The 21657-nt window shown below is 43.2% G+C and overlaps 3 protein-coding genes across 7 annotated transcripts in view; 2 read left to right on the forward strand and 1 right to left on the reverse strand.

Annotated features, from left to right (window-relative positions):
- RSBN1L (round spermatid basic protein 1 like) overlaps nucleotides 1-10779 on the forward strand; it is a 56823-nt gene extending 46044 nt beyond the window's left edge. For all 3 annotated transcript variants that reach the window (XM_075428143.1, XM_075428145.1, XM_075428144.1), the window contains 2 exons: nucleotides 3597-3705; nucleotides 3802-10779. In XM_075428143.1, the coding sequence (XP_075284258.1) occupies nucleotides 3597-3705; nucleotides 3802-4446 (754 nt within the window). In that variant the 3' untranslated portion in view covers nucleotides 4447-10779. The remainder of the gene's footprint in view (nucleotides 1-3596; nucleotides 3706-3801) is intronic.
- A 2495-nt stretch (nucleotides 10780-13274) lies between these two features.
- On the reverse strand, nucleotides 13275-17740 carry TMEM60 (transmembrane protein 60). Its single transcript, XM_075428383.1, has 2 exons — nucleotides 17613-17740; nucleotides 13275-13942 (listed from the first exon to the last, which is right to left on the reverse strand). The coding sequence occupies exon 2, from the start codon at nucleotides 13898-13900 to the stop codon at nucleotides 13496-13498; it is 405 nt and encodes a 134-aa protein (XP_075284498.1). The 5' UTR covers nucleotides 13901-13942; nucleotides 17613-17740; the 3' UTR covers nucleotides 13275-13495.
- A 530-nt stretch (nucleotides 17741-18270) lies between these two features.
- The window catches only part of PHTF2 (putative homeodomain transcription factor 2), a 70039-nt gene continuing 66652 nt past the window's right edge, over nucleotides 18271-21657 (forward strand). For all 3 annotated transcript variants that reach the window (XM_075428398.1, XM_075428401.1, XM_075428399.1), the window contains exon 1: nucleotides 18271-18361. The gene's annotated coding sequence lies outside the window, so the exon portion shown is untranslated. The remainder of the gene's footprint in view (nucleotides 18362-21657) is intronic.

The following is a 21657-nucleotide window of genomic DNA, read 5'->3' on the forward strand; positions in this document are numbered from 1 at the left end:
AAACTGATAGTAATTTAAATGTCTGTGGGAACTTCCCATTCTCATCCTTACCTTCATAACAAGATCCTCCTTCTTTGGAAATCATTACATGTTCATTTACGTTCTAAAAATAAGTTTTCTTACTGTTCAGATCTAAACCATCATCTTCTCTCATATGTTGGAACTTGCGGAACTTGCGGAAAAGGGTATCTTGAAACTCCTTTTAAACTTAACAATGAATGGAATTAGTCAAAAATAGCATAGAGTAAAAAGTGATCTGAAAATAGGAAGAACTGCCCAACAAACTTGAAAGTACTTCAGTGTGGCTGGGGAAGTATCAGCATTTCACTTCAATGTAAGGATTGAAAATGTATCTTTTAATGCAGAATAAAAAAAATTTGGGACTGACATATGTAGAGGAGGAAAAGATGTAACCCACTCCACACAATAAAAATCATGTATTTCAGGTTTGATTTGACCTCAATGATAATTTCTCCTTTCCGTTCCCAGTTTTTTGTATAATTTTGAAAAGCCACTTCACTGTACTTGCATGAAGAGAACTAATCAGGGCTTATGATAATGAAGCATCATTAATTAATGTAACACATTAAAATAATTTCAGATATTAGCTCAACTGTAATTTGTAAGCTGTTGGTAGATTTATTTTGAAGGAAACAACATGCATGGAAGTTTTGAAAAACCTGGGTGGGTATGGGTATTTTTTTTTTTTTTTTTCAATCTGTTTGAGTAGTTGATCCAAACTGAAAGTTGGATATATTCCAGAGGTGATTAGGGCATTATGGCAGTAAAAGTGCATGTTTTAATGATGAGATACCATATATAAAAATTCATGTTTTCTTTCAGGAGAAAATAAAGCAATTCAGCAAATCTAGTAACTGCGTTGTTAGGTTGTGTTCAGTTAGTATAAAAGTGAATTGGGTGTGCAAAAAAAGCTTTGTAATCAAGAAGTTGCTGTAGATTTAAAGAAAAGTGGGATTTCTTTAGTAACTGATAGGCCTGGATGTTATTGTTAGGTAGGATAACTTGTGTCTTTCAGAACAGACAGCAACAGAATTGTTAGAAAGGCAAAAAGCAGTTTTTGGGGATAGAGGACAGAACTGAAAAAAGAACACAGGATTAGGAAGAACAAAAAATAATTTTTGCTTTCCTGAATGTGGCAGGCTCTTGATTTGAGATGTTTTGTAGAAATCAGTGGATTGTGATTTATTTACTTATTTCTGTAAATATTTACGAATTGTGGAAGAGGTCTGGCTATTGCTAGCACACATTTTAGAGACTGCACTGTAGCCTGATAAATGCTGGTGGTGTGATCATGCTGATTACTTAACACCACTTTTGTAGGTGATACCAAGTGTGTTTTACAACTTATGAAATGCCAGTGAAATTTTAAATTAAGGAAACTTTGAAGATTTTCACGTGGGAAATTTGGGTAGGTTTTTATAGGGACAGCAAAAGACACTTCATGGCATTGTTGCTGGCAAAATGAAATCCCTTTGTCCTGTGCTTCAGCAAGCAGCTTTCAAGTCTGTGTTCCAGAGCGTGAAGTTGTTAGTGCTTCTCTGTACGATCATAGGAACTTTTTATATATTGCCAGACTTCATGCATTAGGTCAGAAATATTCATGGTGAAACCTCTAATCTATTGAATCTGTTTTGAAAAGTTCCAGCAAAAAGAGAGTCCAGTGGTTTTGAATGACATTAAGGAAAAAAATTATTGCCAAAAATAGTTCTAGCAGTGTTCTAGTAGGGTCTTCAATGGATTTTTCTGAAGTCATCTTATAGTTCTGTTTGGATTTAATGTCTTTTTGGACATCGAACAGAAGTATCCTGCTGCTGTTTTGCTGGGGGAGGATGATGGGTGACGATGATACTCCCTAAACTTTAGGTTTTACAAAATATAATCTCAAAGTTGTGCTAAATACCAAATCTGAAAATGCAGAACTAAAAATAATCCGGCAATAATTTTTCCCTGTGTTTGCAAAAGGAATCTCATGTTTTGTGACGGAATTTCAGCACAGAGTTGGTAACGCATACTGTTGCAGGTATATATAGGGACTGAGAAAAGGAATTATTTAAAATCATGAACTGTACTTTGTCCTCTGTGTTTTACGTATCATAGAGTGGATACTACTGTGAAAACATTACTTTGGATTGAAGCTCTTTTAGTATATAAATACTCTTTGTATTTATTTTAATTCTTAACTTCATTTACAAATGTTAACTCCACAGGCAGATACATATTTTTTTAAAAAATAAAAACCATATCTGCATTATAAAAAGTAGGTTAAAGTAGCTACTTTTTTTTTTTTATGCCGCTGATTAGAGATGTTTCTGTACGCTTTTTGCATTCAGTGCTTAAATCCTCTTCAGGAGTATGTAGACCAAAATACAGAGAGACATTTTAATATCAGTAAAATTAAAAGTAAAATATGTTGTCTGAAAATTCTCCCTCACGTACTTTCAGTAGTTGATCTGGGATATATCGCCTTCCCCCGAAAAGTAGCCTCAGATGGATTATTTTTTGGTTTATTGAGGTCATGACCTAAATAAAATAAACACGTCTTGTTGGTTTAAGAAGCCCGGTTAAAAAAAAAAAAAAAAAAAAAAAATATATATATATGGTTATCATGCTGCTTTGGAAGAAGAATGCTTGACCATCCATTAAGTAAATTTCTGCGCCGTCCAGGCGGTTCTGTTGGTAAAACCACCCTAGTGTGAGCTTCATCCCAAGTAAATAGCGTCTTCAGATCTCCGCATTTTTAAAAAACCTTTTAAAAGCTAAACAACCCTCAAAAAGAAACACACAGAGCTGAGTTTTATATGTTTCCATTGGAGAACTGAGTTTGGCTTCTAGGTCAGAAAGTGATACGGATCGCAGCATTTTTGTTTTGTGCTAGCTAATTCTTGATAATCTCTAGAGGAGTTATGTAAACGGGGTGCATTTTTTAGGGGGGAGATGTTGTGGGACAGGAGGTGAATTCTGCTAACAGTGTGAATGCAGAGACAAACCCTAATGCAGATTTTGCTTTTTGGTAGCTCTCTAGTGAGCACAAATAGGAATGTATTTTTAAGGGATGATTTGTGGAGGACGCCAGTATTTGCTGCTCACTAGCATTGTGGCAGCTTAATGCAAATTCTGTTTTACTCCTAACTCTGAACAAGGTGTTTGAGGCTAAGATACGAAGCAATGTCTGCCGTAATACTAGTCAGACTGCGGCGTACTTTGAGGTACCTGACGGGCATATCATGTTCGACTGTTGACAGAGTAAGCCCAGCATATCTGGGGCATCTGTCTTTCAGCATTAAGACAGATGGAGGTCAGTGAAAAATAAAAATTGATAGTAGTGAGTTTTGTTGACCTTTCATTGGTGCTTTTACTGCTGCTTGTAAAGAAATTGTAGTTAATTCATTTAACCAGTTTAATGAGGTAGTGTTTGAGAGCCATTTTAGTCAACGTTTTTTCTTCAGAACATAGGTTACGCTAGAATTGTTGCTTTGTTTTATCGTTTTCTTTATCCTTGCTTGCAGATTTTTTTTTATCATTCTCCATAGCATGTTAGTTCCAGCCTCTGACTTTCAAATTCTTATCTTCTGTAGGTCTGAGCAGCCTCGTATAACCAAAGATGTAATTTGTTTTCATGCTGAAGACTTCTTAGAGGTAGTTCAGCGATTGCAACTAGATTTGCATGAGCCTCCACTCTCACAGGTAAGCATGCTATGAACTCTTGATCACGTGTCTTCTGCGAGTACTAAGCCAGAGTTTTCACCCCCCCCTTTTTTTTTCACCCCTTTTTTCCTCCAGTGTGTCCAGTGGGTTGATGATGCAAAACTTAATCAGCTGCGAAGGGAAGGCATTCGATATGCCAGAATTCAGTTGTTCGATAATGACATTTACTTTATCCCAAGGAATGTTGTGCACCAGTTCAAAACAGTTTCAGCTGTGTGCAGTTTGGCTTGGCACATCCGGCTCAAGCTGTATCATTCAGAGGAAGAAACGAGTCCTGTTGAAGCAGGGACCTCTGCAGACCCCAAGTCTTCGGTTGTTGGACTGCAGACTGACAGCAGAATTTGTATGGTGAGCAAAAATACCTCCGAAGACACCAAATTCTCAGATGCTCTGCAGACGAAGTATCTGCAGCAGGAATTTATGCCGATGAAACATGAACCTGTTGCATCTCACCGAATAAAAGAAGAACCCATGAATGTTGATCTTGCTGAAAAGCCAGTGGCGCCTAATGACGTCGAGGGCCAGAATATTCAGACTAGATTGGATCATGTTGAATTGACAGCATTTAAGTTGGAAATGGATTCTAAATTTGAACCTGGCCACAAGGACTTACAAGGCAAGTTGTGCCCTGGAGGTCACGTATATCCAGATGATACAAGACAACATAGTTCATCATATCCAAAACTGCATGGACAAAGAGACGATGATTTTTTGTGCTAAATTTGTATATATGGTTTTAAATTCCTTTTTAAACTTAATGATGTAATAATGTAAAGATTCATAAATTCTGTGAGGCAAGTTTGTGGCTTGCCTTCGCATCTGTTACAGAAAATAGTTATGTAGCTTTGTAACATTCCTCAGTGCCTGTCCATAACTGTGAAGTATCAAAGCACTTAGGGCCAGATGCACTGTAAACACTGCAGGTTTAACATAAAGAAGTCTTTAAATAATTTTGAGTTGTAGGTTTTAGAGTAGAGCTGACATTTAACATATATATTTTTTGTAAGATGAGCCAGAATTCTTTTTGACAATTCCAGGCTTTTCCATAGAGCTTATTTATACCAATTTTTTCATTTTAAATGTGTCAGCACTGTAGTGTAAATATCTTTTTTAAAAATCTTTTTAGTGTGATTTATACTGAAATGTGAGCCGCTTAATAAAGGTTCATAATAACAGATTGGTTTTATTTTTGGGTCTGCAAAAAATAATTCAGTTAAACTGCCTCTCTAAGTGGTTGTGTTCCTACCTGCACTAATGCATAGGATGCCCTTACGCCGTTGTGGGGTGAGGAGCTGTAGCAAACCAAGGTAGAGCTGAGGCATTCTGTGTCAGTTGAGAGGAGTCAGAGTGCAGGGTCAGTCCTCCCTGCGCAGGATTCCTTTCTTGCTAAAGGCACTCTCCAGACTCCTGCTGCCAGGTGTGGGTGTGGAGCAGAGACGCAGACCTTGCCCTGTTGCGGAGCACAGCTGGAACCCCCGTGGGCTCCAGGAGCGCTGCCAGTAACTCTGCGCAGCTCTTTGGGGGAGCTGGTGGAGGGAGCAAACGCCCTGCTGCGCTGGCCTTTTCTCCCTGCGCAAGCCAGCTGACAGTTCCATTTCACATTAGAAACAACAACGACCCCCCCAACTTAAATCAGTTACCTGACTAAAATTAAAACAAAGAGTATTTAAATAGTTACTTACCCGGCTATAAAAGCCTCAACTTTAGCAGTGACCTGTAATTCACAGAGACGCATTTGGGTTTGATTTGCTCCCTATGCTGATGGCACCAGGCAATGCCAGTTGCCAGCATGTCTAGTGGGAAGATTCCTCACGGGTCCCAGTTGGGAAGCAAGAGTTGTTTCATTAAGTAAGTAACGGTGGCATCCAAGGTAACTGTTCTCCTCTCTCCCCACCTATGGAACCCTCGAATTCTGTTAAGCCATGTTCTGAGGGAAGAGGATTTCAAGGCTAGCTAGCATCTGATGTGGTAATGGAACAAACTCTGTTTAACTTATTGAATTCTTTGTGTAACATATTACTGTATAGTTCAAACGCGTCTGAATGATACTTCTTTTTCAGGTAGCTACAAATAGCAGTAAACTGCCCTACAGCCTGTCCTTCAACTAAGTATTTAAAATTTAAGATCCTAGGCCTGTTGTATTTCCAAAGCCCTCTGTATCTCTGATTTTTTTTTTTCTATTTTTCCCTGTAATTTTCTCAAAGTTGTACATCCTTATATACCCAGTTTATAACCTTTGATGCACTTGGTGATCACTTTGGCTTCATTTGTAGCAACAGAACAGTGTGATTTCCAGGTGATGTCTACTTCCACTACCTGAGGCCCTTTTGTTGCAAACGTTTTTTGCTTGTAGGTTGTTAAAATTCAAAATGCTACTGCGTAGTTAGGCCTGGTACTAAAATCAGCCATTTAACGGATGAGTGCCCTGATCTGTTTAAATCTAAAATAGGTCTGTCAAGGAGTTATTAATTAAATCAATATTTGAATTGCTAAACCTTACTCCTGCATAGCCATAATTACGTATTAGAGAAGCAATAGAAACAGGAATCTCTTGGAAGTGGGAAATATGCCCTTAAGTTTTAGTGCTATTTTCTTTAATGCTGGCTAAGAGATTACTACCAGTTTTGCAGCCTCAGGGATCTTGCTTTTCCCCTCACGCCATGAGCAAATGATTCATACGTGACATGGTAAGTTACTACGCTAGCAGATTCTGATTTGAAAAATTAATTGGTTCATGTAAGGATTTGAGCCTTCCTGACAGTGGAAGTGTGGTCTCAGCTCTCTCTGTGTTTCCTGGATTATCCAGAAGCTTCCACTCGTAATCTCTTTGGCTTTATGAACATCTGTACGCAGTTCTGTAGCCTTCCATTCCTGTTCTCTCTGCCAGCCGTTGGAGAACAGTAAAAGAGAAGAGCTGCAGGCGGCAGTTTGCACCACGCACACAGCTTTCCAAGTGGGTTAGCAGAACGCTCTAGCTTTATCAAAACCAGCCTTGCCAGATACTTTTTTTAAAAAAAACAAACAAAAACAAAATAACCAAACCCCATCTATTTGGTTTACTTTAAAAAAACCAAACCTTATTTGTATGTTGATAATTCATTCTGGGTCAAGTAGGTTTTTTATAAAAAACTCTGTCAGATTTTAGTAAAGTGTATACACCCCCCTTGACAGCAGCCAACTTTCTGCATCATAGGCCCTGCCCAGACAGAAAAAAATAAATCTTTGAAAATGATTTAGCAGACAACTTCACACTTAAAAGTAGAACTTTTGTTTCCTTGTGAAGACCTGCTCAGTGGTCTTGGCTGATACGGCCTCAAACTTCTGTTCCGGTACATCTTGGTTCTGAAATTTTGCTTCTAAACTGCCTGTGTCTTCAACCCATTTTTTTTCTTATCACTTTCGGAGTTTTAAGAGATGAAAAAGTGGCAGTTTTTGCAATTTTTATGCATTCTTTATGTTTGAGACAGCCACTGGTAATCCCAGCAGTGTTCATATTCTGTCTGCACAGAATTCCATCTCGAAATGAAAATCTAGTCTTATCAGAGCTGCCTTTGTATTAAGGTGTAAACAGTCTGGCTTGACTGGCTATATTAGTGTATACTTCTTACTTTGCTTTTTTAAAACAAACAAAAAGATGTTTTTGTTCTCTACCTGTGGTGTTTGCATTTTGATGCAGTTGCTCTTTAAGAGGGGAGTACTTTTTCTGAGAATTTTGGCTCCCAAATTGTTCGTTAGTCCGATGAAGTTCTTGCTTTGGTTTCAAGTGGTCCTGTGCTATAACCGTTATTCCTGCCGCAGACAGCTCCATACTCAGACTTCTGCTTCAACAATAAATCTTCCATGCCTTCTGATGTACTGAAACTAGTCTTTGCTTATTGCTTTGTCCCCTTCCCTGGATTTCAGTTATCTGTAAATCTTTCTGTTGTTTTGGCTGAAATCTCCAGTGGTTTAGTTGTCTCTCTTGGCCCTTGTTCTTCTGCAGATTGGAAAAACCAGCTTCAGGGCTGTTGCCTGTACTGCAGTGGTGTTGACATCTGTGCGTTCGCAGTGGTGTTCCAGTTCATGACACGCTGTGCAGAAATAAAGACATCTTCTCCTAGATATTGGCACCATATTTGTGGGTAGTGAGGAATTGCGTTGTTACTGTCACTACCAATAGCTTTCAAGATGCTTTTTTTTTTTTTTTAATTACTGGTTCTTTTGCATTTCGCTGCAAATGACTTCATGTGTTACATACAAGTGTTACTCAGTGTGGTGTCATCCCCCAGCCCTCCCAGCGCCTGCACATTGACTCCGAAACAGCATTTTCATTACAGGTGCTGCTGGCATGCAGATTTTCCTTTCCTTGTTACTGTAGAGAATATTTCAGTACTTCTTTAACTGAAATATTAATTCTATCTAGTATGAGAAATAAAGTATTATTTCAGAGGGTGGTGATTTAAATATTCATCTGTGAAAGAATTCCTTGGTTCTAAATAAAATTGATTTTTGAGCAGATAATACACATGCACAGTAAATAAGTCGGCATTGCAAATGATGTAGGAAGTAGAAACGTAAAATAGTAGAATGCTGTGAAACAGATCCGAACGTTACATATTTGGAAAATTGAATAAGTCTTCCAAGAAACACGGGACTGGTATTCATGGATCAAAATGACTGTTTTCTAATATCTGCATGTAATAAGGATGCTGAATTGATCGAAATAAACCAATCCATGTGCTCTCCATGCTCACTGGCATGATAAACTGTTGTGAGATAGTAAGGCTACCACCTGACCCTCCGGGGATGAAAACTGTACTAATTCTGATCAAGAGAGAAAAGAACTTTGCAGGCTTCTGGAGTGTAATTTTACTCGGTTTTTTTTTTTCTAGTGGTGGGATATGTAGAGAGCCTTGTCTTTAGGCAGAGCGGCGCCTGTTACCTCACTGTCAATGTGTACACACTGGGAACGGAAAGGATAAGTTTTCTCTGATCTCTCTTCGCTGTGAATGACGCTGTTGAGAATATTTCCTTTGATTGTGAGTCCCTGTGTCCAGCTGAGACTTTATTACTTTCTCAAACGGATGAAATGCACTTTAAAAACTGTATAATAGGTGATACTGATATTTTGTGCAGATCCCACTGAAGTTGCAGCATGCATGGGAAAATTTGGGAAACTTTGATTCCCATCAGTCGCTCATTTCTTTTGTTCTTAGAAGTGCGAATTATTTCATGTTCTGTCCAGAAGCAGTGATTAACTTCACAGTACCTAGGTTGCTATTTCTATTAGAGTCATCAGGGAATACGGACTTTGCAAATTTCATGTACTATATTCTAACTACTGTTTGTGCTGTGATGCTGATATTTCCTCTGCTTTGGAGCCGTGCTGTACTTGAGTGCCAGCTAAACACTGATCCTCTCATGTTCTGGTCATGCTGATAGATGAGCCTACTGATGAGGGCATTAGTCCTAAATAGTCCTTTAATATCTGGTGTACAGTTATGATAATCTGATGCAAACATTGATTGATTGATTAAAACAGCAGTTTAAAATTCTGTTTTCATCAAGTTTGATTTTTCAGTAACTATTCTGATGATGTGTTTTCTTTTATCAGTTAATTTCAAGTCTGCTTGAATGAAGGTGCAAGGTTTGGTGGAGTTTAGGCCTGTGTTTTAAGGACTATGCTTTTTATGGCAGTTTTTAATCTGGTTGTATTGAGACAAAATAGGGCAGTTAGCTGAGAAAGCTATTCCCGAAGTGTCTCAAGAAGAAGAAAACACTGAGAATTAGACCTGTGTGGAAAACTAACGTAACAGCAGTCAAGACTGCTAAAGCTATATCCTGAGCGTGCCGTAACACTCAGGTACTTGGCTGTCTAATTGATGCAGTAGAGAGCGTTTGTTAATGTCAGAAATGAAATTTTTAGACTAAACTGCATCTTTTGGCAGTAATTTCTTTATAAACTTCAAAAGGAACACTGAGATAAAAACCAACACAGGTAAACTAAGCTTGGGTTCTCATTTCTTCTCCATTTCTTGCTCTTATGCTGTCGTTCTGCGCTTATGAAGACTTTGGTTACACTTGCCTGCTTGTGATGTTGGTTGTGATAGACAAGGCAGATCAAAGGAGAGCGTGTTACTGAGTTGCAGACTTTTCTACTCTTTATCCAACTTCAGTACAAGGAGGAAATGTTGAATTTACATTGAATAGTACTGTAGCGGTCCAGCTGCAGCGATTCCTGAAACTGCCCTAGTCCACAACGCCTGGTGCTTCTCAGCAGCCAGCCGGTACCCAGCCCTGCTCGGGTATGGGAGACCAACTCCATCCAGGCCTTGAAACAGTAAAGGTACAGTGAAAACGTTCTTTTTCCAACTCGGTGTAGTTATTTTTACCTCACTCTTAAAAAGGGAAAAAAAAAGCGTGCGATGTGTTACATGGATAGTGCTATGGTTTCTGTGCTAATCAATTCAAAGAACTTATTTCTGAGGGTGCGGTTATTCAGGAGCCCTGTTACTGAAGAGCAGTGCTATTTGTTGCCAAAATACAGCGGTGTTAAAACAGGTAACACCTAATGTTGTTAGAACTCTTTGAGTTTCTGCGAGTTTCGTAAATGTCACTTTCATCAGTACCTTGTATCACTCAGCTTTTAAACCGGGCAAATGTGAACATGTCCATGAGGTTGCTTTTGGATTTTGTTTCTGTACTACTATGCATGTCAGAAAATAATATTGCTGCCATCTCTTAAATTGTTATGTAACTTCGTCCTGTACTAGCTTATTTATCAGTCTTGTCACCTGTGCCTAGCAGTGCACTTTGGGTGCATGTACACCTTCTTGGGAGCATTCAGGTGGAAGTTTGTTGAAGGTGAGGATGCATATGTGACATAATTCTATTTTTTAAGTGTAAAAAGAACAGCAAACTGGCTACTAGTCTAAAACAGTGACAAATCAAGAAATGCAGTGTGAACAAGTAATTAGAAATTTTAGTTTCATGACCTTTCACACATGTGCATTAAGTATTTTCCTTAATCAGACAACAGTAGATGTACTTGCCTACAAGGCAGGCTGAATTGTTCAAGCTTGTGTAAATGATTTGAAGTAAGTGATGTAGAATATATATCTACATATACAATATCATCAATATATATGTATTATGTATATAGTTGTATGTATCATCAATATACGATAAATACTTCCAGTTTCATTTCACAACAGGAAGCTTTTAAGTTCCATTGTAAAACAAAGCTGCTGAAGGTGAAGTTCTCTCCTCCACACCCCGCCCCAGCTGCTGCCGGTAATGGAGACAAAGTGTTCCACAGTGGGCTGGGCACTTGGGTCCTCCTTTCCTTCTGCCCATTTCTTGCACATCAGCATGAGCCAGCTCAGCATCAACTTCCCCTTTTCCCTGCCAACTTCGTCAAATTTGCTTTTCACTCATTTTGTTCTACTTAATGAAGATCAGTCTGTAAATGTAAGAAGCAGTGCGAGGAGAAGTCATTGCGTATCAAAGCTGTGACAGTGCCTTTGAGAACAGGGCAATGCTGGGTAGAGGTGATGCCTGTACAGCTTCTGGAACGGTCGCGGTGGGCTACAGTGTACTTTACTTTGTATCATAAATCCTTTCAAATGAAGTTCTGATATCACAAAAAAGCGAGACTGCATGTGCCAACATGTCGGCGCATTTCAGGCCAGTGAAATCGGAGACACGAAGTCAAAAGGGATATTCCTCTCATCAGAGTACCTCTGAGGACTAGGAACTTGCAAACGAAGTTGAGCGCTTCCACAGGGCTGTCCCCTAAAACTGTCTTGTGCTGAAGGCAATCAATGTGTGTGTGACTTCTGTAGGACACCAGGGAGAAACTGGTCTGCTTCAGCTTTCAAAACCACTCTCACTTGTTTCAAGGTTTGTAAGCAAAAAGAAACCCCCACCAAGCCCACAACCAAAACACTGAAATTGTTGATCTTTTTCTATTGAATTAGAGGCAGCAATTAAAATGAGAATTGGAACAACTGCATTCAATTCTAGTTAAGTAGAGATGCCAAACTTTCAGATAATTGTTACATCTGTGGAATAGAAGGGGTTTATTAATGGGGCAGAGTCACCATTTGTGGCCCATCTTGCTAATAATATACCCAGTCCTAATGAGGCTAGTTTTTATTCTCCTATCATTTGTTAAGATCTAATGATCTGTTAACATCATCAGCTTGACTGAGAAAGCTGCTGTGGTCCCCTGAGCAGTATGGGCTTTTTTTGCTTTTTGTTCTGTGATAAGTATCAATGCAGAAAGACTACAGGAACTCTGTTTTACGCTTGGTGCCGTAACGTGAGTCTGGGTGCATATGTACTTGTGTTCTCTGAAGTGCTTAAATTCTTGTTACATATTTGCAGCAGTGTTTAAGTGGTTGATAAAAGCTTGCCTTAATTGGCGGTAGGTCTCTAGACACTCTTTCTTCTTCTCCATAAATTTTTAAAAGCATCCCAGTAAACCATTCCACCTGATGTTCTGAATTGAGACCCATTGTCTTAGAGTGGAAAAAGTTTTTTCTTGGATAAAGCCCTTTTCAGCAGTCTCTGACAATATGGTGTCCATGCCTGTGTGACTGAACAGCAAGCGGAAAATCTAAACACTTTAGGAAGATTTTTTTTTTAAAAGGACAAGTACAGCTGAACGTAAATAATTAAAATTTTATTTGTGAGACACTTTGGTCTAGTCCCTTCCTGTTACCTTAGACTGTTTCCTGGGCTCTGTTCATTCACTGGACATTCTTTTATACGTAGGAACTCTAAATGGACCAGTATCTTCAGCATGCATACTAACAAGGTCTTGGACAACTCTTACATTTGAATTTGGTGTTGCCATTGCTCCTGGCAGAGCACTTCCGGCCCACAAAACATTCTTATGGTTCCAGCTGTTCCCTGAAGTCCCCTTCATTGCAGCTGTTACTTGAAATCAAGTCCATATTCTCCCACCTCTGTTTGCCAGTACTCCATGAAGCCAAGGCTTCACCCCAGAGATCTAATATACTTGTGGGTTAAACAGCATCTTCCTTACAAGTATGGCTTCCTGCAGGCACAAAGGCATTACAGAACTTGCCCTGTAGCTCCAGGCTTTTACAGCACTGGTGACTTCTCACTTGGAAAGGTAATCGCCATAGTCTGCCTCTTCTCTGGCTCCTGGACTGCTGGCACAGGTCAGCTACTTTTTTCCCCACATAAACATACTGGTTATTGTCTGTCTTGGCAGCTTAAAGTGATTATTTTTAGTCTTTCAGACTGGAAGTGGATTCTCCACAAAGTCACTTTATTCCTTTTTCACTCTTATTTGGCAGCTATCAATTGTTACGGATTCTTAAAGCAAATCTAGCACATGACAGAAATTACTGTTAACTGGTTATTTCTTCAGTGACAGCAAGAGTAGCAGAAAGCTTAAGTCCTCCTTCCAAGGATTCCCCGATGCGCTGCATGCCCTGGGGTGGAGCGTTGGTGGTTTCTTTGAGGAGATCTACCTGCATGTGAAGAGCCTCTATCTTATTCTGTGTAACAAACCACAATAATATATATCAGAACACTTATGTTGAACAAATACTTTTATTTACAAGAGCATATGTGACAGTTTTAAAATAAAAAAATGGAACAAGTCTACTTTCAGTCTTTGGCCTGGTTTAGATAAAGTCTCCAGTTTGACTAGTTTCTTGTTTGGCATTCTAACTTGGAGATCAAGTTTGTGGCAAACCTACAATAATCCAGTAATTTGTTACCAATCTCAGCACTGAAAGCCACATCGTGTAGCTTAGTCTCTTCGTACATAGAAGATGTTATATCCAAGTTCAACCATACCCCCAATAAGCAAGGCCCACAAAGGGATAAATACGTAGGCTAGCTTCATCGTTGTAAATCGCTGCAGTTTAGCACAGAGGGCAAGGCAGAAGGCCAACTTCAGAAGCATTGCAATGAGATACCAGGCTTTTTTCTTGATGTTTTGGGAGCCATTGCGAGGGTCGAAGCCAGACTTGCAACGTCCAGCCATTTTTACAATTAACATAACTAGAAGAATAGTATCAAATATCCAGACTGGAATAAAAATGAGGAACCAGTTCCATGGTGCTTTCTCATCCAACTTCAGCACCAGCATGATCAGGAAGAGTAACGTAAAAAGCCATGTCAGTAGTACTCTCTGTGCCAGGGACATTCTCATTTAAACAGCTTTGAGAGGAAGTCTTTCGCTGTCAGCAACAACCTAACAAAAAGAGGAGGGGGGGAGTCATCAAAAGATGTCACTGTACAACCATTAGGCATATTCCTTAACGGAGACTGAGTTCTTGTTCTTGCTCTCTGCGCCCCCCCCCCCCCCCCCCAACATATTGTTTTCCAGCATTTCTTTTATAATTACTGTCCTCAGCGAAGCACCGTGTTTTGGTCCTGTCCACCATTCAGTTTAAGTGCCTTAAGTCAGCTGTGTAAACCGCCTTAATCTAAATTTGTTCTGTGAAACAAATTATGCTTTAATCATAAACTAGCTGTCAGACTAATTTAGAGATTTTTGTATGCTAAGAATATGATTAGATCCATTTTGCTCCAGTGCCAAGGCACTCAACACTTCAAAATAAACCTAGCAATTCTCGCTAACAAAATAATCCTAGTAAAATCAAAACAAACTAACAAGCACAAGTACCAAACCACCTGAAAGCTCCTGTAGTCTGCAGAGCTGCCACTGGAATGACCCAGGCTGAAACCGAGCCAGTAAGCGCTACTACTGCTTTATATCAAGCAGCAATCTTAAAACTACGAAAAGCTATGGATAATGTTTGCTTTCTGCCAGGTATCAAAAGCACACAGACACTGGCAGACTGGAACACTATTTAGGTTTACTGTCTTGGTAGTATATTTAAATTTCTACCTAGTCATGATGAAAGAGAAACAAAGACAAGTGCACCTGCCACTATAGACATAAAAGGTAGTGTTTATATTCCTAACTGAAACGCTTTTACCAGTGCATCTGCCAGACACATTTCACTACAAGTATAAAAAGCAGGGGTGAGAAGAACTATGATCTTCTTTAAGATTTCACGCTATAAAGATGGATAATTAATACATACCAGTGAAATGGTGCTGAAATAGGTTTCTTAAATTTTTGAAGTAACCGAGATTTTTAGAAATTTGACAATTCCCTTTAGAACACTGATACTTTCACTTGAAATAAGAAACTGCGCTTTACAGAAATACTTAAATTACTGGAAGTGAGATGATGTGTTCTGAAGCATCTAATCCTCACCTGCAGATGCTGTGAGGGAAGGACAAGAGCTGCTTCCCTGCCTCCTCAGGCCCCCTGGCCACAAGCTGCTTCTGCTTCCTCTGACTTACCACCGATGCTCCCAAGATCACCCAGTGAAGCCTATTAAACTCACTGAACAAGCAGAAATCTATTAGCACCTTTTTCCTTTTAACTGGGTAAGGGCTTTTTTTTTTTTTTCCCAGGTTAGCAAGTTGAACTAACTTTGTGCTCAGATAAGCATCAGAACCAGGAGGGAAGAAAAAGCTGCTGGCTTAACTGGTTGGGAGATAACCTGCTACGTCAGAGCTAAGGGGCAACAATTTTGTATGCCACTACAATTATCCTACAAGTTGAGTCTGTGTCTTCTGATACACAGTTCAACAGACCTACTTTTTTGTTCAGTCTGGGTTTGAAGTTTCAGCGGATTTGATTCAGTGGATTGTAGTGATACTCACTCTTAAGGAAAAGATCCAGTTTAGCCCAAAATAATCTGGAGTTAACTGTCAGTGCATCCCCTCTTGTTAGGGCTGACACTTGTGTGACCCTAAGCAGGGGTTACTTAAGCTCCTTAAGCTGAACTAGCAAAATAAAAAAAAGTATAAAATAGGATTTTTGTAGTTTGCTTTTTGCCATCTCTGTTCTACTCAGATCACCAAAGGGTCTGGCAAAAGCCAGTTTCTGGCAGGGTGGAACCGAGACCCTCTCCTTAGGGAAGGGGTGAAGCTCAGCAGTGACACGCAACATAAGAGTTAATTGCTAAGCATACACAAAATTGGAGGAGGTTTAGATAGTGTTGCTCTTTTCTTGTTATAGAAAGATCCCTATGCCAGAGGATTACCACGGCCTGCCTGAAGTATTTCCAGTATTTTGAAAACATTACCAATATTCTCAAGCACAGGTCTGCAGCTAAAGTGAAGAGAGTAGTGACCTGAAACGAAGTTTCAACATTCCTTTCATACAAATGTTTTTGAAAGCTAGTTCTAGGAATCAATGCTAGAGATCCTACAAGAAGGAGAATCTCTTATTAGCAAACTGCAGAAAGTGGAAACCAAAGAAACAGACTGGAAACTTGGGCCTGAAAGGAAAAAAGGAATTCAACAGTGTCCAAAGTATCAGGTTAACAGATGATCAAAGAACGTGCTATCAGCTATCTCAGGAGGAAAGAGAAAGCTACTGAAGATCTGTTAGATAGGGCTACTCACTTTGAAGGTTGTTCACTTGATGAAAAGTTTTTCAGTTTCCCTGAGTGTTCAGAACCACTCGGTAACAATTTTAAAAAGCACAGGCAGAAAACTCCGCACGGGACCTTATGCTGCCTTTTTTTTGACCCAATTAAGAGATACAACTGCAAGACTGGGCAGGACTGCAAGGCTCCGTTCAATTTTAAAGGCTTTTTCTGGTCAAAACTCAAGAAAATCCAAGTGTACTTTTGAAATGTTATAGTCCTACAGTTCCAAGAAAAGGAAGCTGCCAAATTTTAAAGACTGACAGCTGCAGATACAGCTGACATAACAATGAAGAGTTGGATCACACCAAGCACTTGACCATCTCTCATTAGGAAAGAAAGGAGATTATTGGCAGATTCTCAGCTAGAGGCCAGCTATCACAACACGATGGTTAACACTGGAAAAAGAATGCACATACGGTAGGAGGCTGAACTAGCTCTTCTGTGAAAACACTGAAGGAACGTCAAAGGCAGAGTGTAAAAACAAAGCAAGCTCTCGACTCCTTGTAGCACTCACGTAATTAGAAGGATGTGAAAATGTGCAGTAATGAGAAACACTATGTAAGTAACATTACTGACCTTGGTGGGATGATCTACATAATTAGAATATTATGATAGCTAATTATATCCTGTTTAAAAGGAAAAAAATAGGGAGGAGGGAAACTTACACATGAGATTCAGCTCAGTATTAACGTTACCACAGAGCTATAAATTAAAATTTAAACCTTGAACATTGCCTAACAAGCTTCAGAAAGTTGTATTAGACTGAAACCAAGTTAAATAGAACTCTACCGTGATTAAGCGACATTTTAAAGCCGATTCAGTAGGTATGAGTCATTTAACACTCTAGAAAGAAATACTCCAGCAGCCCGGTTTTAAAACCCCATTTAAAGCAGTCTGATGTGAATGCAGGTTGGGTATTCACGAGTCCCCTTGCAGCTGGTGTGCTCTTAGTTCTGGTAGTCTGTGCAGATTTAAAACCATAAATAAAGCCAACCTACAACTTCCCCTCAGCCGCAGTGCCCGTTTCACTGTTCTGCAGCGAAACAGAGCGTCCCGAGCGCTGAACTCGGCTGGAAAAAAACAAGCCAAGCCAGCACCCAGCGGGAGAGCCCGAGGAAAGCGGCAGAGCACTCGAGAGCGCCGGGCCCCGCCAAGCCCGCGCCTCGCAGCCCCCGCACTCCCCCGGCACAGGCCCCAGCCCGCCTCGGCGGGGCCGGCCGCTCTCCCTCGGCCCTCAAGCAGCCGCCGGAGGAGCAGGGCAGCGCCAAGCACGGCCTCCCCCAAGGCCCCGCCGCCCTTCCCCCGCCGCTCTCCCCGGCGGAGGCCCCGTCCGCCCGAGACGAAGCTGAAAGCCCCCCCCTTCCTGCCCTACCCTGCCCTGCCCTGCCCTCTCCCCCCACCACCTACCGCAGGGGCCCGGCCGCCCTCGCACGGACCCGCCGCCTCGGCGCATCCCCCTCCCACCCAGCTACGCGGAACCAGCGCGCAGCTGAGGACCCGGCCGAGCTCTCCCCACTCGCTCCGCCGCAGAAACCCGACCGCCTTCCTCACTCCCCGCCCCGGGCCTGGCTATTGGGCGGCGGGGACGCACGTCCTGCCTCTCCCCGCTGTCACTGGGTAGCGGCGACGTCGCTCAAGTTGATCCCCCGCCTCCTCCCCCCCTCCCTCCGCAGCAGCTCGGTTGCGGCGACGCCCATCAAGGTCGGCCGGCGGCCGTTCAGCCTTGAGCCCGCCCTCCGCCGCCAATCCGTGCCAGGAGGCCGTCTGTCACACCGGCCCCGCCCCTATCCTGGGGAGATGTCCATCAAGCAGAGCCCCACCTCCCTCCCTCTCTCGTTGGACAGCGCCGCCGCCAGTCACGTCTAGACCCCACCCTCGCAGGAGGAGGGGGCGCTGTTGGCTACCGACCAGCTCCCGGCCCCGCCCCCGGCTCGGCGGCGCGCGCCCAGCCGGGTGGCGCGCTGTTGCTGCCGCTGCTGCCGCCCCTTGGGCGCGCGCCGCCTCCTCCTCCCGCCCTCCCTCACCCCCCCTCCCGCAGCTGTTGCCTCGCGCGCGCCCGCCGACTGCCTCCCCGCCGTCTCGCGCTCCCCTCGCTGCCGTTGTCTGCGGCGCGCGCTGGCCCGCTCCGCCGCCTCCCCCGCGGCACCGGGCGACCGGTAAGGGCGGGGCGCGGCTCGGCGGGGCGGGGGGGGGGGCGCGGAGGCATCGCCGCCCGGCGGGAGGGGAGAAGCGGGGCGCCGCGTTCCCCGCGCGGCTGGGGAAGGGGCCGAGTGGCGCGGCGGCGGGGGGGCGGAGGCGATCGGGGCGGCGGCGGCTGAGGAGGCGGCGGTGCCCGCTGGCCGCGGGGTGGGAGCGCATCCCCGGCGGGGCGGCCCGCGGCGGAGCAGTCTGAGGCGGCGGCCCCTCGGCCCCGGCCGGGCGGCGGGGAGCGGCTCCGCTGCCGCCCCGCCAGGGGGAAGCCCGGCCGGGGGAAGGGCGGGAGGCCCGCGGCCTCCGCCGCGCCGAGGTCCTCTCCGGTGGGAGCTGGGGCGGGTGCGGAGGGGGCAGCTGCTGAGGGGGCCCTTCCTTCCGGCCGGTGGAGCGGGGCCGCGCCGCCCGGGCGAGCCTACCCGTCGGTAGCCGGGCTCGGTGGCCCCGGGCGGCGCAGCCTGTTGCGGGCGGCGGGGGCCCGGTTGCGCGGTCGGGGCCGGAGCCGTTCCCCCGGGTGCCGGTGCCGCCCGCCGCCCGGCCGCTGCCCCCGCACGCGTCTCCCCCGGTCGCTTCGGCGCGTCCCGAGCTGCGGTGGTGCCTGGGTCGGGCGGCGGGGCTCTTCTCCTCCGCTCCTCTGGAGGTCCTGAATTCCGGCGCCCTCGTCTGCTGCTGTGCTCTGGTGCTCCGCGCGCGTTCCTTCTGCCCCTTACCCCTTTTCTCCCCTTTCCGCCCCAACCCATGACAGTCCACAGCTGATGCGTTGTCCTTGGCTTTCAGTTTGGGAAACCAAACGTTAGGCTCCTTCCTGTGAGTTGAAGTTATTTTTGTTGTACTCATCTTCTCAGAAGCAAAGGAGAGCGCAGTGGAGGGAAAAATGATTATGCAGTAGTAGAACTCTGCAGGTGTCAGCTTCTTTTACTTCTGTTTCTTGTACGGAATCCCTGGGTGCGTGTGACCCAGGTGTATCTGCTTCAGTGGTGGTTTTAGTCCGTATTCTCAAGCTCTGCGCTTAGTATTTTGTCTTTTACTGTTTTTGCATGTTTTTGGTCGCTTGAAAAGTGATGCTGCTGAATCTTGCCTTTTGTTCCAGATTTGCCAGTGTCGTAACCTTCTGCCATGTAATTAACTGGAAAAAGTAATTAATTGGAAAACCTGACTTGCTGAAAGTGCTGTAATTAATGTTCTGAAGTTCTTCATGATGAAACATTCCTGCACAAAATACAGCTGGCTTTATGATATTGACACACGAGTTCTCTAGTAGGAAGGAGACTCAGTACAGTGTGTCATCAGTAATTTGCCCGCGTAGATCTTCCTGTTGATGCTGTTGAGCAGATGGTGGTATCTGTTTTGTCAGGGAGCAGTGCATCACTTGGAATAACCTGTTAATCCTAGTAAGTGAATCCGAGTATCTTTAGCCGCGCTTAGCGCGGTCAGTGAGTGGCAGAAGGGTGTATTTCTGTTACACGCATTAGCGCTTGGCATGAGACATTTTTGTTTTCCTGGGGTTAGAGGCTAAAAGCGTTCTGTGAATAAATGTCTGGGTTATAAATAGCTTTATGTCTTTGGCTGTTTCTGTAGCTCTGAAGGTTTTGGTGATCATCTTTGATTTGCCTCTTTATTTGTGGGAAGGATAATACTTTTCTCAGAAGTCTTGCTTTTTGTCCAGTAAGGTGTTTATGGTATGTGCACACATCATACTTCTGTCAGTTTTCAGTTACCCCCCGCCCCGAGCTCTACTTTACCATATTTGCAAGCAGTTTTCACTTCTGAAGGTGAGGGTTGAGAGCAGTACTTGGAACCGACGTGTTTAAAATCCCGATCCCTGTTTGAAGTGGAATGTTTGTGCAGCTGAATTTTCTGTTGCTATGTTTTCTGCCAGTGTGTGTGTTTTTATTCTGGGTATAAATGTTGTAAAGGATAAAACAAGTGCCTGAGTCATCTGAAAAAGAATTTGGAAGCCTAGTTAGTTTAATTCAATGCTTGTAGTAGATTTTTTTCCTCTTGCATTGTGTGGAATGCGACATACAAATAAATTGTCAGTAATTGCTGGGAACTCCACGGAGCATTTCGAGTATTCCAGTAGTACTGGAGTTCTCCCAAGGCTTGCTTGTCTCAAGAAGCTGGTCCCAGCTGTATCCATGGCTGCCTCATATCGGTGTGAATTCTGGGAGAACTCAAGGTCCTGTAGGCTTTGAGACAGAAAACAGAGCATTGATGTTGCGTTAGGAGGGAGCGATAGGTGCATTAAAAAGTCTTCCAGTCAGCTCTGTTTGGGGCGGTTAACCAGGCAGCGAAGGGAGGAGCGGCGCTTGGAGTTGAACAGTGCTGTTCCTGTCGCAGCTGGCAGGGGTCACTGGAAAGCAGCGGACATTATTGCTTTCCCAGCTCTCCAGAGTGACCTATGCTGTCTTCTCAGACTTTTCCTAATTATCGAATCTTCTGCTTATTTGTAGTAGAGATTTTGTTAAAGAAATAAAAATGTAATTGCTTTTCCTCTTCTCAGGACCCCTGTGAGTGAGAATGATGGCAGTCACAGCATTGGGTTTTTTGTCCATGAGGAAGTTCTTTTCGTAATAAACAGCATGCGCTGCGGATTCATCACTGAACAGTTTATGTGAATTTTTAGCTAGGCTTACTGGGGACACAAAGCTTGTCCAATTACTTTCTTTGTCCGTCTTCTCACGTTTGAGTAACTGCTTTAGTCAGATGCTGAAACCAAATTTAATGGCTACTGAAAGACATTAACTACCTACACAGTGACAAATTTTGATAAAACCTTTGAATGGGTAGTGACCCAAATTAATATTTGCACCCGAAGAAAGGCAGTTATAATTGAGTGCCTCCTTTCTTCAGAAAGAGAGCAACTGCTGGCCAGTCTGCGTGCTGAGCTCTGAGCCATCGCGGTGTGGACTGCTGCTGGACCAGCCAAATAGTTGGGGCAGTTGGTAATGCTGGTGGGAGGCAGGAAAAAAAGTGTTGGGTGGGGTGGAGGACAACAAGGAGACACGGGACACTGCTAAAAGCAGACAGACTTAATTGCTTCTGCCCACGGAACAAGGGAGGCCTGTTTTTTCTGTAACTTTTTTTTGTTTCATGAAGGAAACAAATCAGAAATTTGTTAGGATACCTCTGTCAGAGGTAATCCTCCTTCTGACTGTTCAGGGACAGCTGACCAAAGCTTTAAATACCATATTCTCTCCCTGGAGTTTACTGTGCTGTTACTCATACAGGCCCTTCTTGCTGGTTAAAGAGGAAACGGTTA

The sequence above is a fragment of the Opisthocomus hoazin genome, chromosome 8, assembly GCF_030867145.1.
Source record: "Opisthocomus hoazin isolate bOpiHoa1 chromosome 8, bOpiHoa1.hap1, whole genome shotgun sequence".
Classification (NCBI taxonomy): Eukaryota; Metazoa; Chordata; class Aves; order Opisthocomiformes; family Opisthocomidae; genus Opisthocomus; species Opisthocomus hoazin.